Source organism: Tachypleus tridentatus, chromosome 3 (assembly GCF_004210375.1).
Source record: "Tachypleus tridentatus isolate NWPU-2018 chromosome 3, ASM421037v1, whole genome shotgun sequence".
In the NCBI taxonomy this organism is placed as follows: Eukaryota; Metazoa; Arthropoda; class Merostomata; order Xiphosura; family Limulidae; genus Tachypleus; species Tachypleus tridentatus.
This window is the reverse complement of record NC_134827.1, coordinates 80,777,072-80,792,677: the sequence shown is the minus strand read 5'-3', so window position 1 is coordinate 80,792,677 and position 15,606 is coordinate 80,777,072. Positions and strand designations below refer to the sequence as shown.

Genomic DNA, 15,606 nt, shown 5'->3' with positions numbered 1-15,606 from the left:
CCATGATAATCAGTACACAGACTCAGTTAAAAGATATTACACAAAGAATAAACATATTTCAAGTACTTAACATCAGTGTTTAATAATTATCTGTTTACTTATAACCAGGTGTTAGTGGTAGCCTTCACAAATTCACATTTTATTAGTAAAAAAAACTATTGACATTAGTCTATGACTGAAACTAGAACAAATGAGTACACCAAACTTTTATTACACAAGAATTAATGAAGCAAAATTAAAACAGTGTTTAAACATAGAATTTTTTTTTCAAATAAAATGAATAGTGCTCAGTTCTACATATTTCATCACATTTAAAATTAATCAATATATATCATGATATTAGATCCTTTAAATAACAGAGTTCTAAAAATTCTCTGTTTTTTAGTAGATCACATATCATATAACACTATTTGTATAAACTAACTGTGATTAGTCTAATACTACTTGTAAACTAACTGTGATTGGATGGTGTTTCCTAACTTTTTTCTATTGGCAATGTAGAAGTGTTTCACATCAAATTCATGTAGTTTAATGATAAAAATTATTATTTGATAAATTTGAAACACAATAAATCACTTTACTTAGTGACAAGAATTATAATATTCTGGTTAGTTTTAAGCATATGACATAACTTTATTTCTATATGAACAAAGTTGTCTAAGAATTAAATAAAGTTGAATTTGATACAGTAACACACCAGGTCTTTGCAACAGAATTTCATTTTTTATATTTTCCACTAATTACCAATTAAAATTAATTTTTGAATACAATTTTAACATAAGGAATCTCACCCTTCAATTGGTTTCTGGAGATCATAAATTTCCTCCACTTGGATTCCTTTTACTCCAAAGTCCTCCAAAAGCAGTGTGAACAAACCTAACAATAAAAATAAGATTGTACAGATACTGAAACTGCACAAGTTAGTTGCATTATGAAAAATAACAATTACTGTTTGAAGAACATGAAACAGGTTTTCTAACTTTTAATTTAAATTTCTTTTATACAGTACCTGCATAGTAACACTGACTTTTCCAGAACTTACTGAATTCTTTCTTCTATACTTCACCCAGTATAGCCACTGTATGGCAGAGTTTAACATATTTTAAACTGATAATAATTCTGGTATACAACAATGAAGTAGGAAACTTGGTAACAGAGTTCTAATGTTTGCAAGAGTCAATAGATGTAAATAACACATACAACATATCTCTCATAATCTTGACACAAGAAGTAAGAAAAACAAACCAAAAATAAATCTATGCATGTTCACAAAAACTACATAAAAGATTTCACATTAATCAGAACTCAGTATATTTACAAATTGTAATCAAATTCCAAACAATATCTAATCTAAACTCCACATTCTTAGCTAATGGATCTTCTTTCTTTTCATTGGCAACCACGTGACAAGATTACAATTTAATGTTACATTATTATTGGGCATGGATAAAACATGTGATCAAAATATTTACATGACTACAGTTACCACAACAATACCACCTGGTGTCAGTCATTTTGTCTCACTACGAGTGTAATATTACAATTAATTTGAACAAGGTGTGAGTTAGCGTCACGCATAAATGAACTGAAGAGACAGTTCAATTAAGTGGCAGAGAAAACTGTTAATAAATAATATATATAACAATAGTTATCCATTAAGGAAGACATACCACTTTACAACACTTCTGTTAATTAATATCAGTAATATTAGCTGGAAAAGTTTGTGATGTTAAAACTTATAACTAGATTATTAATGAGAATTAATTAATTATGTCACATAAAATAAATAATTATCCAAAAGTCACAATTAAGTGATGTAATAAACTGGTGTTTTTTAACTATCCACTAATTGAACTACTGCTATCATGATTATCTATTATTATTTTGAATTAATTTAGTCAGTTAATGTCATAGCTCATGAAACTAAGCAAATAATCAAAACCATAGTTTCCAATAGTTATTTTCACCTATTTCAACTATCCAAGCAATACAAATATTCATTCTATGTTTCTTTATTCTTAAAACAAACCTACAAAATGTGCTGTATGTGCTCTGTCTATCAAATGTGACTTTTTGTTACAAGTATTTTATTCATCTGATTTAAGAATAACTCATGTTTTGGGTTATTTCATACGAGAATAATTAGTTAGTTGAGTATAATACAGTAAAGAGCCCACTGATTAAACAATAAACAAATTCCACTAATTGGCCAGCTCCATCTAACTCTGATAGTAAAAGTGTTATTGTTTGCTGGGAATATTAAATTAATTACATTAACACTTTCAATTACTTCTTTTTAACTGTTTATACGAACAGTGTTTACTCTTTTTTATTTTCAGAACTAGCAAACACTTTTGTATAGTACACACTTCATATAATTAATCTTACAGTATATTTTTAACAAATTCATTTCACTTTAAAGTGATAAACACTTCACAAAGAATTAAAATACAATTTATCTTACCAGGATCACTTTCCAGCTCCAGCCACCCTTCAGTCAGCTTGTTTAAGTCTACTGGCATTATAAAGAGTTGCTACAGCCCCCACTTACTATGTTGCCAGTTGAGATACTCATTCACTCTAACATGAAATAAAACATTGAACCACTTTGAAATAGTTTTCAAAATATTACTTCCTTTAATGTGAAACATACAAGATATACCTGAAATACTGAATTCCAATTACAGTATGAAGAATACATACCATACAATCTTCAGGTATTTTTAAACTGTAAATGATAACATTTTCTTCCACGTGAAATGGCAAGTGATGGCTTTAAGTTTAATGCCCACATCAACTGAAAATTATTCTTAATATGTAACTAGTTTAAAAATAAGTTACTTGTGATATTTTTAATATGGAAAATTTTACTAAAGGTTTTCTGATTTAGTGGGCTTGCAGTACATTAAAAACTTTAAACTATATTGGTATATTTAAACTTGTGTACCTTTCTTTACTTTCAGATAAGTTCTAAAATTCAGTTATACTAGTAGTAGGCCTATATTACAAATTACAATTTTCGTCCACTGACGATTCAAATTACACTTACAATTTAAAAGATTCGTAATTTCTTTAAAATATTGTAATATTATAAGCATATGATAATCACGTTTTCTGCATACTAAATATATTTCCTACTACAATGACAAAATGTGTTGTAAAAACGATGGAATTCAAATTTAGTCCTTAAGTTAGGTTACTGCGTCAAACGTTATTTTTTACGTCTCACGCTACGTGTTAACGTGTTTAGGCCTAAGTTCATAAGCTGCGTTTACCACGAGTTTATATATGTGTATTTATTTTATTTCACTCCTATTTGTTCTATACATATCTTACTTGCTCGTCCAGAATACAGTCAGTAATTTTCACAACACTAAAAAACAGAAGCTACCTTATAAGCTTTTTCTTAAGATATATTCAATAACAATATAAACGCTTGAGACAAGTTTCACTTCATCCAACTTCTCTACAACACTACAAAATACATAAAACAACAAGCTCCTAGTGAAAACAGGACTTGTTTACTAGCAGTAACGCCGGCCCGCATGGCTACTTTTTAATATATTCGGTATCATTACACTACTACTGGCAACATAAATTTTAAACAAGAAATATTTGTATTATCTTGATATCTGAAAATATTCAAATGATTGAAATTTTTGTTTAAATATGATAGAAAGTGCAGATAATATGTTTTTTTTTAATCGCAATACTATTATTGTACTTTTATTTACTTACAAACTAAATAAATTTGAGATATTTTTAAAAGGATACACACACTCACAACGGGTTAATGATGGGAAAACCGGCATATATTAATATGCGTGTGTATTCTAACAGCGAAGCCACAATGGGCTATCTACTGAGTCCATTGAGGGAAATCGAACCACTGATTTTAACGTTGTAAATCTGTAAAATTACCGCTGTACTAGCGGGGTACGATCAAATAATGAAGATGAAGTAAAATACAAAATATTTTACTTGGAATGTTCGGACATTTCTGAATACACTAATTACATCTTCAGCGAAATTTGAAATTCGTGTTACAAAGATGATTACTAAATAAAACAACAATATCATAATTACGAGTTTAATTAGTTATTAAGAAAAGTGTTGAAAGGAAATATAAAACAAAACACAAATGATTATAGAGATATTGCAAAAGAGTTGAGTATTAAGTGTCTAAATTTAGAATACTTTTAGATCTAAAGAGCTTTGTGAGTCGTCAAGAGTTGGGCGGTCTTTAGCTATGAGTAAATTTTCTTTATTGTAAGCTTCAAGGTTTGAATATCCTGTGGTAATGACAGTTTTTACATTGGATATCTCTATAACTAATATTTCCCATTCCAATCATAGTTAATATTCAGGTTTAACAACCCAAGGGTTTTCAGAAAGTTGTTGAATTTCTCTTCACCCATTTCTTGGCTCCTTATGTTCATAGACACTTAGGGAACATATGTATTGTTTTCGTGAGTTTTAAGTTGCATACATGGTTGCCAGATCAAGTGAGTGAAGAGACCGAGAGTAAGCTGAAAATGTTTTTGAACTTTTTAAGAAAGCTTTTTGGCAACAAGATCAAAGGCAAAATAGTAGAGAAACTACACGACAAACACCAACTTTGCAATCTATCAAACTTATACTACTTCCCTTGATGAAACTTTAAATGTAATCATGAACCTTCTCTTCTCTACTGACACTGAGGAGCATTTTGGCTTCAGCAATGAACATTTTTTGGGACTTCTTGTGCTTTCCGTAAAGTTAAACAGTATCCTTTTTAATGACGTCAAATATGACCAGGTAGATAGAATTGCCTGTTAAGTCCAATGATTTTTTTACATTATCATGATCGAAAGTGGCTAGAAAACTGCCCACGTGAATTCAGACTTGTCTTCTACAAACGCCATACTGATGACATTCTCTTGCTGTTTAATTTACCAAGTTATGTTTCTAAATTCCTTTCTTACCTAATTTCCCAGCATCTTACTTCCGAACTCGAGGGAAATGATTCCTTGTTGTTTCTAGACTTCAGGTCTTCCAGTGGCACACCGGTATGTTTTGTGGATGTAAAATGCTGGAATCGGGGTTTCGATACCCGTGGTGGGCAGAGCACAGATAGTCCATTGTGCAGCTTTATGCTTAATTACAAACAAACGAACCAAGAGGTCAAAATTACCATAGAAAGTAAACATTTTCTAACTCTGTTTATCACAGAAGAGCTTTTACTGACTTTACACCAATTTTTAATAGTCTTATCTCCGCTTCTTCAAACGTAATCTGGTCATGTCATTATTTAACATGTGTTTGTGTAAAAGTTTTTTTCTCTTTGTAACATAGAATAATTCAGACAGCGATTAAAAATTCTAACCACTTGGCCATGTTTGGCAGGGCGCTTGACTCGTAACCTGAGGATCGCAGGTTCGAATCCCTTTCACGCCAAATATATTCGCCCTTTCAACCATGGGAGCATTATAATGTGACGACCAATCCTACTATTCATTGATAACAGAGTAGCCCAAGAGTTGGCGGTGAGTGGTTATGAGTAACTGCCTTCCATCTAGTCTTACACTGCTAAATTATGGACGGCTAGCGCAGATAGCCCTTGTGTAGCTTTGCTCGAAATTCAAAACAAATAAACCAAATTTCGCCTCATTATCTCCCTTCCTTTTATGGGTTCACAATTCTTGCAAATTGAAAACAACTCTTCTCTTTAATAAAATATTCTACCCTCAAATTCAACTCAGACTAATATACCTAAACTTCTTTGTTCATTATTCGTGTATAATTATGCGTGAACTCACTCTAAGGTCACGTATGTTAACAAAACAAAACGCCAATTAAAAATTAAGTCTGTAAACATTTAGGAGTATCAAACAGAACCAATTATCCACTTCTTAAATCCAGCTACTTATCCATTCGTTTACATTCTAAAGCCATGGGTCACAATATTTCATATAAAGATTTCCTTGTCATTACCGCAGGATATTCAAATCTTGAAGCCTATAATAAAGAAAATTTACTCATAGCTAAAGACTGTCCAACTTTTGACGACTCACAAAAATCTTTAGATCTAAACGTATTCTAAATTAGATACTTAATACTCAAATGTTTCGCAATATATTTATAATTCTTTGTGTTTTGTTTTCTTTCGTTTAACACTTTTCTTAATAACTAATAGAGGTATGTGTGTGTTTTTCTTATAGCAAAGCCATATCGGGCTATCTGCTGAGTTCACAGAGGGGAATGGAACCCCTGATTTTAGTGTTGTAAATCCGTATACATACCAACGTATTTTCTTTTCCGGCCCCTTTATATCCGATTTATTACAGTGCAATGAGACCCTATTTGGCGTGGGTGTTCTATACAGTGGGATTTGTGGAGGCAATTGCTATATTTTCATACATATACACAACAGTGAAACATTTTAGGACTTAAAGAATTGATTCTTCCACTTAGCCAGGGCTTCGAAATCTAATTATGAAAGGTCGTTCTACATAATAGGATGTTCATTTTTTCATATGTTTCACAAGTGCATGTAATGGCCCGGCATAGCCAGGTGGGTTAAGGCGTTCGACTCGAAATCTGAGGGTCACGGGTTCTAATCCCTGTCGCACCAAACATGTTCGCCCTTTCAGCAGTGGGAGCGTTATAATGTGACGGTCAATCCTACTATTCGTTGGTAAAAGAGTAGTCCAAGAGTTGGCGGTTGGTGGTGATGACTAGCTGCTTTCCCTCTAGTCTTACACTGCTAAATTAGGGACTGCTAGTGCGGATAGCCCTTGAGTAGCTTTGTGCGAAATTTGAAAACAAACAAACAAAAACAAGTGTATGCAATGTTAAACAAATAATGTGAATCAGCAAAGCTACATATTATACAGAAAGAGAGAAAAACATTCTGCTTAATCTGCATTTAAATTACTGCTAGTTTTTTTATATAAAGCATAGATAATCAAATGTTCGTGTTTAAAATAACTAGGCCTCATCTATAGACCTTTAAGAGCCTTTAAAACATTATTCTATGACTATTGGTTTGACTTTCGTAATGTCTTATAAGCTTAAAAAATTGGTTTCGGTACCTGAGGAGGGCAGAGCACAATTGGCCCATAATCTAGCTTTGCCCTAGAATCAGGTTTGCAAATAGAAGATGAAACAGATTCTGATTTACCAGAAACGTTTCATCAAAATATTGGTTAAAGCTGTAATGGTTACTGGTATCATCTGCCCTAAAATTTTCATTAAGTGCTAAAGTAACTGTTACGGTCAAGCAGCATGTTTTCAGACTTTTGTACTTACGTGCATCCTGTTTGTAGAACATGATCCCCACTACACGTGGACAGCTCTGCCGACATATACATCCTTGTGTTTTGCACTTGACTTTATTCCATGTACCCAGCCAGCACTACCTAGTTGTAACATTAAACAGAGCCATGGATCAGTAGGAGAAGACTGCAGAGTCAGGTATCAATAATAGTAACCAAATTAGGTTGACTACTAAATAAGCACTAGCCTATAATATTTTGCGAACATGAACATTTACTAAAACCATCTCTTTTCATTTTAGTCCTTTCAGACATAATTAAGTATAAAAATGCTAGAAAATTATCGATGTTTTTTGACGGAATACTTCAAACCACTCTGTTTCTTTTCTTATTCTTTATGTCCAATGTTTTATAATCCTCCTATTACTAGCGATATGTAAACTAAAATCTTAATTCTAATATCTTTTCAATCACCTGATCAGATCTCTATCAACTTTCGCACTAGTATTCCAGTAGTACCGGAGAGCTGAATCACTAACATAAGAATATTGATTACACCATACACATAAAGAAAGCTAAGAACCAAAACAGAGTCTTTGGGGTAGAGATAAACTAACAAAACACAAAATTCAAGAGGAATACTTGGGAATTCAAAGATTTGGGAGATATGGTACGACAGAGGTGCATCCTGAGAGCCACCAGTGATTAAAAATTGTTGATATTATAATTTTATCACCTTGTTACCTTACGGTTTCAACATTAAATTCAAAGGTGATCCATTTATTGATGGAATCTTGCAGTTATTAACAGTCTTTATATTCAACTCATATTCTTCTTCTGTCTGTCGTTCTCAGCCATATCATTCATTATTGCCTGATACCATAATTTTCACTGTAAGAAAATTCTGTTATAGATGGCATCATTCAACTTAGACCACACAGCTTTATGTAAAACCTCCACTATACGTTGACTGAGAAACCAAACCAAACCACACAACTTTATGTAAATCCTCCACTATGCGTTGACTAAAAAACCAAACTACACATCTTTATGCAAATCCTCCACTATACGTTGACTAAGAAACCAAACCACCAATCTTTATATAAAACCTCTACTGTACATTGACCGAGAAACTAAACCACCAATCTTTATGTAAACCCTTCACTGTAAATTGACTGATGATGTCACTTTGACAATGATTTTAGGAATCTTGTCATTCCTAAGCCTTTAATGTACTGATATTTCTGTTTCTATAGAGAATATAAATATATACCCAGCCATCAGGTTCTGTAACATATATGCAACGAATCTCTTGAACTATAATACATAGTACCATATACATTTTATAACCGTATACATTCATAATAACCGTAATACATTCTACCATCAATAAAATTCGAATCCCCCGTCACACCAAACATGTTCGCCCTTTCAGCCGTGGGGCGTTATAATGTGACGGTCAATCCCATTATTCGTTGATAAAAGAGTAGCCCAAGAGTTGGCGGTGGGTGATGATGACTAGTTGCCTTCTGTCTAGTCTTACAATGCTAACTTATGGACAGGTAGCTCAGATAGCCCTCGAGTAGCTTTGCGTGAAATTCAAAATCACACCAAAACAAATCAACAAAATTCTGTAATATATTCTTACAGCACAAACAACTGTAACGTATTTTTTCAGCTATAATATATTGTAATATATTTGTTCAGTTATAGAAAACTGTAACACATTGCTTGAGTCGTAGGGTACTGTAATAATATTTCTACAATCATAAGGACTGGCCTGGCATGGCCAAGCGCGTAAGGCGTGCGACTCGTAATCCGAGGGTCGCGGGTTCGCGCCCGCGTTGCGCTAAACATGCTCGCCCTCCCAGCCGTGGGGGCGTTATAATGTAACGGTTAATTCCACTATTCGTTGGTAAAAGAGTAGCCCAAGAGTTGACGGTGGGTGGTGATGACTAGCTGCCTTCCCTCTGGTCTTACACTACTAAATTAGGGACGGCTCGGTGCAGCGGGCTAACAACCTACTCTCTTAAATACCTGTTGAAGAATCCGCAAGCGATTGCGGCCCTATGTTCCTTGATGGAATCTAAGGGTGATAACTGAACTAACTAATCACAAGGACTGCAACGTGATCAGTGGTATTGGGCGAAAAGCCGCGTAAGCACTGGATATTGTACATGTCATGTTGAAATATTATAACACTCGTTTTCGCTTTAACATATTGCTTTAGTTATAATATAGCGTAAAGTATTCTTACAGTCATAAAAACTGTAAAATATTTCGGTAATACGCTGTCAAACCACATAGAACACGGCGATGACACCTTATATTACTTTTGCAGCATCAAACCACTGTAATAGATATGTTAATCTAAAAAGTACGTACGAGCAAACATTTGTATTTTTGCTTTATGTAATTTCCTATTGCAGCATTCATATACGTTTGTTAATATGCTTGTGAAGACTCTAAAAGAAAATTATTAACATTTGAATTATTGGGACGACACGTTTTGTATTTCTAGTCCTCCCATTGGCTTCTCCATATCTTTTTTTTTCTTGCCTAATCCTTTTTCGCACCACGTGATAAATAAAACCTCTGGTTTGATAGTAAACGTGAGACTTGTAACAGTAAAATCATAAAGATGTTTGTAATTATGCACACAGTTACACAATGAGCTATCTGGGTTCTGCCTACCACGAGTATCGAAACGTGGTTTCTAGCGATATAAGTCCGTAGACATATCCCTTTGTCACTAGAACGGCGGTACAATATATAACTCGTTGTGTTTCGTCCCCAGCTGGAACAGCGGTAAGTCTACATATTTACAACGCTAAAATCGTGAGTTTGATTACCTTCCGTGGACGCAGCAGATAGCCCGATGTGGCTTTGCTATTAGAAAAGCACAGAGATTTATGATTAACAACACGAACACGATGGTTCTCAAACGTAATTCAAAACTCAAATGATTTAGTATTTGTCTTCTGGAGAAACCTGTATTTATATCAAAAAGTTTTATTCCTGTGTTGCATGTGTTTCTATTTTTATACATATAATTTAAGGGCAACAAGGGATCCATCTAAGCTATCTCATTTATCATACTAAACTTAAATAAGAAACTCAAAACCAGCCGTTATAATTAAATATTTACCAAACCTTCCTGAAATTCTCGTACTGACTCTGTCATATTTGAATGTAACCCATTCCAAAGGCGAACCACCACCGTGCTGTGAGACGAATAAAGCTTTCTTAACTGGCTCAACATCGTCAAAACCTATATTCATGTCTTCTACTCTTACATTTAAGTTTGGGAAAAAGACGGTATATCAACAATGTCAATTATTTTTAAACACCTCTGTTCCGTAAAAGATACTCATTTAAGACTTCAGCTATACTCATAGGACAACCTTTCCATCCTGATGTTCGAAAAGACACTAATAATGACAACGTAACTAACCATATTTAACCTTTAACCTCGTTTTCCCCTTTCGAGTTTACAGGTGATATAAACTCCAGCTGCTGCTCAGTAATTAATCAAATTTACCATAAACATCAATAAAAAAAATCTGTTTCAGTTTCCGTACACGCCATGTATTACAAAGATGCTACTGTTAAATAGCATCTGGCTTTCTTTTCACCGAAACACGTGTCACTGATGACGCTCACTAAACAAGTGTCTTGTGATTGGTGTTGGAACACCGAATAGGTGGGTTGAGTGACTGTGGAAGGCGACCACTATTGCAGCAGTTACTTCTAGGGCTTAAAGCCGTTTGATCGGTGACTCAGTTGGAGGTGATGAACTGGAGAATGATTGCGTGAGAAGACAAATCTTTCCAAACAATAAAAGAGCGTGAACACAATCTTATACTAAAATTGTTTAACCGTTAAACCAGTTTAACTAAAATAAATTAACCAGAGTTCAATAAGCATGGCTTCAAATATTTGTAACTTATAAAGTTAACACAAAACCACTCATTCTCAACTAAAAGTTTGTTTTTTGAAGGAAAATAAACAGCTGGTTTATCTTACTAACATAAACAGAAATGTTACCCGATCAAACTGACTTATCTTCATCTGGGAAACAGGATTTCAAAGATGTTGGTGTTGCAGTGAAGGATACTGAACCTGCAACAAAGTCTCTGCTAGAACCAGCTACAAATTTGGACAATAACAAACGAGACAACTTAGTGTTTCACCAGTCTATAATTTCAACAGAAAAGGACAAATGCTGCGATCTTTTCTGGAAAAACAAGCACACGACAATCACACTCTGTTGCGTTTTCTTGAGCTTTGGACTGTGTATCGCTTTCTTAGGTCCAACACTGCTTGACCTGGGCTGTAAGACCAGAACAGTGTTTGCTACTATGTCATGGGTGTTTTTTAGTCAATCACTGTCTGTACTCCTAGGGTCAGCCTGTGGAGGGCTCTTACTCAAAAGGTAAGGAAAGTTATTTACACATTACTCCAAAATTAATAAAGTGGAAACATTTTTACACGTTCAACTCCTGGTAAACCAAAATAAGAGCTTGAAAGAAATCAGATAAGAAATAACTTGACGACGAAGAATTGTGATGGTTTAATGTAGTCTACATATTTGCCATTGTCAAGCTTTAAATAGTTTACAATTGCTTTTCATCCTCAAATCGAATAATTATCACAACGTTTTTATTAGTAATAGAGAGTTTAAAGCAATTCATGTAATTCTTAGTGAATTCTAGATAATACAAAGACTGAGTACCTTACACTGAAACATGTTTGGAGCACATGTTGTCTCCTCTGATAACACTCTTTCTGAAGATCATCCATCTTGACAATAGCCTTATAGCATAGTTTCCATTACCTACGGTTACGTTGTAAGGCTGTTTAGTTCAACTTCTCCTGCCTTTTACTTAGTGAAATATACTAACTTTTTCTCATCCTACAGTGCAGAATAACTGCTTATAGCCTTGTAAGTACGATTATGGCTCGGCATGGCCAGGTGGTCAAGGCACTCGACTCGTTATCCGAGGGTAGTGAGTTCGAATCTCCATCACACCAAACATGCTGGCCCTTTCAGCTGTGGGGGCGATATAATGTGACGCTCAGTCCCATTATTTGTTGGTAAAAGGGTAGCCCAAGAGTTGGCGGTGGGTGGTGATGGCTAGCTGCCTTCCCTCCAGTCGTACACTGCTAAATTAGGAACGGCTAGAGCAGATAGCCTTCGTGTAGCTTTGCGCGAAATTCAAACCAAACCAAATCAAGTATGATTATTAAAATATTTTCACAATTCACTTTAAATGCATTAGGGAAAACTACTGAAAGGAGCACATATTTATCCAAATATTAGCTTGAAAATTACTATATCGATTATAAAGGTCAAAGTATTGGAAAACGGCAAACTACATTCTCTGTTCACATTCAACTGTACAATTTGTGTTTGGCAACAAATTGTACTTTTGTTGTGTTTTTTGTTTGTTTTTTTTCCAAAGGAATCTTAGTATATATACAAGGACTCTATATTAAAGTTATCACATTAAACCTTACTATCAGACATTGAATGTTATATTTCATTAACAAATTTAAAACTGTCTTTCATTATTACTATACTTTTTCAAAAGACCAAATTATGATCAAATTGATGACACAGCTAAGAGTTCTGGACTGGCTTCTGAACTGGAGTTGGATAACTGTCTACATCCTTATAAATCACTATATTATCAGGTCTGCGTAGATTGCGTTTATATTGTTTTCAAGGACCCAGATGAAATTCCTTAGTTTTAGGACTGTTTAACACAGTAGCCATTTACTGTTGAATATAAATATAATAAATTATTATGTAACTGTGACCCTAATGTAACGATTACAATAAGAAAACATTTACTTTAGTTTTTAGAGTTATAAACTAAATGTGTTTGTTGAAAACTTACGAAGATTTAGCACACTGCGCGTATAAACTGTTCTGGCTCTTTTTAACCCCGCTGGTGCAGTGGTAAGTCTACAGATTTACAACGCTAAAATCAGGGGCTTGTTTCCTCTAGTAAAGTCTAGTTGGACTCAGCAGATAGCTTGATGTGGCTTTGCTATAATAAAACACACAGATACACGCTTCTAGCTCTTTAGGTTTTAGCCCATTGTGCATATAAGTTTTGTAGTTTTTTAGGTTTTAGCCCATTGTAGATACGAACTCTTCTATCGTTTAAGGTTTTAGCCTACTCTGCATATAAACTATTCAAGTTTTTAGATTTTAGCCCACTGCGCATATAAAATCTTCAAGATTTTTAGGTTTTAGCCCATTGTATGTTTAAACTCTTCTAGCTTTATACGTTTTAGCCCACTGTGGATATAAATTATTAACGTTTTTAGGTATTGGCCCACTGATCTTGTAAATTATTCTACTTCTTTAGGTTTCAGTTCACTGAGAATATAAGCTCTTCTACTTTTTTATGTGTTAATCCACTGTGAATATAATCTCTTCTAGCATTTTCGCAATGAAATGTGTAACGTCAGAAATTTTCTATGCGAAAATGGCTTTCGTATTTATTTATTTGATCGAATAATTTGTGATTATATAAACAAACAAAAATCTACTAAGATCCGAACAAATAAGTTAGTTGCATGTGCACTTCATATAATTTTGCTACATTTAAGAAGATATTTGCACATTGAAAATAATGATCTTCTTAATTAGTAGAGGCTTTTTTTAAATTATGATATCATATGTAGTAATTTTTCAGATATATAATTGTATTCCTTCGTATACAATAATAAATGTAATTTATAAATTCACGTGTCCTTGTTAAAATGAAGGTTTCATCGGTTACTAAGCCTAAGATAAGATTTACTTAAAGTTGTTCTTGTTTTGTATAAAGTTAGAAGCTGTTTGTATTTTATTCAGGAAAAGGTTGAGCTAAGGTTGGGCTAAGGTTGTTTTTAAAGGAATCGCTCTATATATCTTTCTAACTGAATAACTGAAGTTTCTTGAAACATTTATTTCTTCATTAATTTTTATACATTACAATGTAACTACTGTTTTAAAGTTTGGATATAATTAATTAAAACGATGTGCTAACTTACAATCATGACGAACATGTATCTTACAAATTCCTGAATTTTATCTTTCTATCATAAATAAAATGCGATAGTAGATGTGGCTGGTATCTGTTAGCTTTCACGTTCTTGTAGCGCCGAAGAAAACAGTTGGGTTTCTCCTAGCTGGTGTCGCAACTTGTAATTTTGTATGTACATGTAGAATCCACATGTTTTCTCAAAGATTATTCAAAAATGTGGTATTTAGAGGTGAATCTTATTATGGTAAGTTGTAGAGAGTCAAAAATAACAAATAGTCCAAGAAAATACAAAAAGGGAATAAATAGCTCACATTCGCGCAACTAAATTAAATAACAACTGATGAACGCATTGTTTTATTTTGAAGAAATATAATAATTTAACAAAATTCAGATGCCGTTCGTGAAGTAGACTCGTTTCATCTATATGGCTACAGCCTAAATGTATTAAAACAAGATTTATGATACAATATTGATTTTGCTTAGAACTGTATTCAGATTACAGTCCCGCCAGGACTTCCCAGAATACCATTTATCAAGAAAATAGTTTCGTTATTAAAAATGTGGGTCAAGTGGAATCAGAACATCCAATGGTTCTTTCTGTCTCTGCATATGCTCAGTACAATGGATGTCGTGGAAATCAAACTGGTAAATTATGTAATTTAATAGCCGATTTCAGAGGCAGGCACACCTGAAAGTGTGGTGAAATATTTTAACTGGCGTAGTTAATTGTTGCCCGTATGAATGAATTCAGTCAATATCTGCTGAAATTGTGTAGGCCCAACTGAATGTACTTGTCGTAAGGCGTGTTTATTTTTTTTTATTCTTTTATCCATAATAAAACCTTACATGTAAATGTATTATGTAGCTAAGTTTCAGCAAAACCATTTCAATTATGTGTATTTGGCGATAGTATTATAAATAAGTACGTCACAATTTGATAATGTTACAAAGAATTATAGTAAAGAAGGGATATAATATTACGAAAACCATACCAACTGAACAACGAAGAAAGTTACCTAAGATTGGTAAAAATTAGAAAATCGGCTAAACAAATGCTAAAACAGTACAACACTGTTCAAACATGCCCCCGCTAGTACAGCGGTATGTCTCCGGATTTACAACGCTAAAATCAGGGGTTCGATTCCCCTCGGTGGGCTAAGCAGATAGCCCTATGTGGCTTTGTTATAAGAAAAACACACACAAACACACTGTTCAAACAAGGGTAAATATTCAGTGAAGTGCAACGAACTGATTATAGAAGGTGAATATTTCATGCAAAAAATTTGTTATCAGTTTTGTATGCAAAT

General features: G+C 33.6%; 2 protein-coding genes across 6 annotated transcripts in view; one reads left to right on the top strand and one right to left on the bottom strand.

Moving 5' to 3' along the window:
* caly (ubiquitin carboxyl-terminal hydrolase calypso) overlaps positions 1-3,552 on the bottom strand; it is a 28,434-nt gene extending 24,882 nt beyond the window's left edge. For 2 of the 5 annotated variants that reach the window (XM_076495188.1, XM_076495193.1), the window contains exons 1-3: positions 3,337-3,552; positions 2,465-2,580; positions 792-876 (exon numbers count right to left, since the gene is read on the bottom strand). In XM_076495188.1, coding sequence (XP_076351303.1) covers positions 792-876; positions 2,465-2,522 — 143 coding nt within the window. In that variant the 5' untranslated portion in view covers positions 2,523-2,580; positions 3,337-3,552. The remainder of the gene's footprint in view (positions 1-791; positions 877-2,464; positions 2,581-3,336) is intronic. The other 3 variants (XM_076495190.1, XM_076495192.1, XM_076495191.1) reach the window with 2 other exon arrangements.
* A 7,422-nt stretch (positions 3,553-10,974) lies between these two features.
* The window catches only part of LOC143245905 (major facilitator superfamily domain-containing protein 4A-like), a 36,375-nt gene continuing 31,743 nt past the window's right edge, over positions 10,975-15,606 (top strand). The window contains exon 1 of the mRNA XM_076492157.1: positions 10,975-11,691. Coding sequence (XP_076348272.1) covers positions 11,297-11,691 — 395 coding nt within the window. The 5' untranslated portion in view covers positions 10,975-11,296. The remainder of the gene's footprint in view (positions 11,692-15,606) is intronic.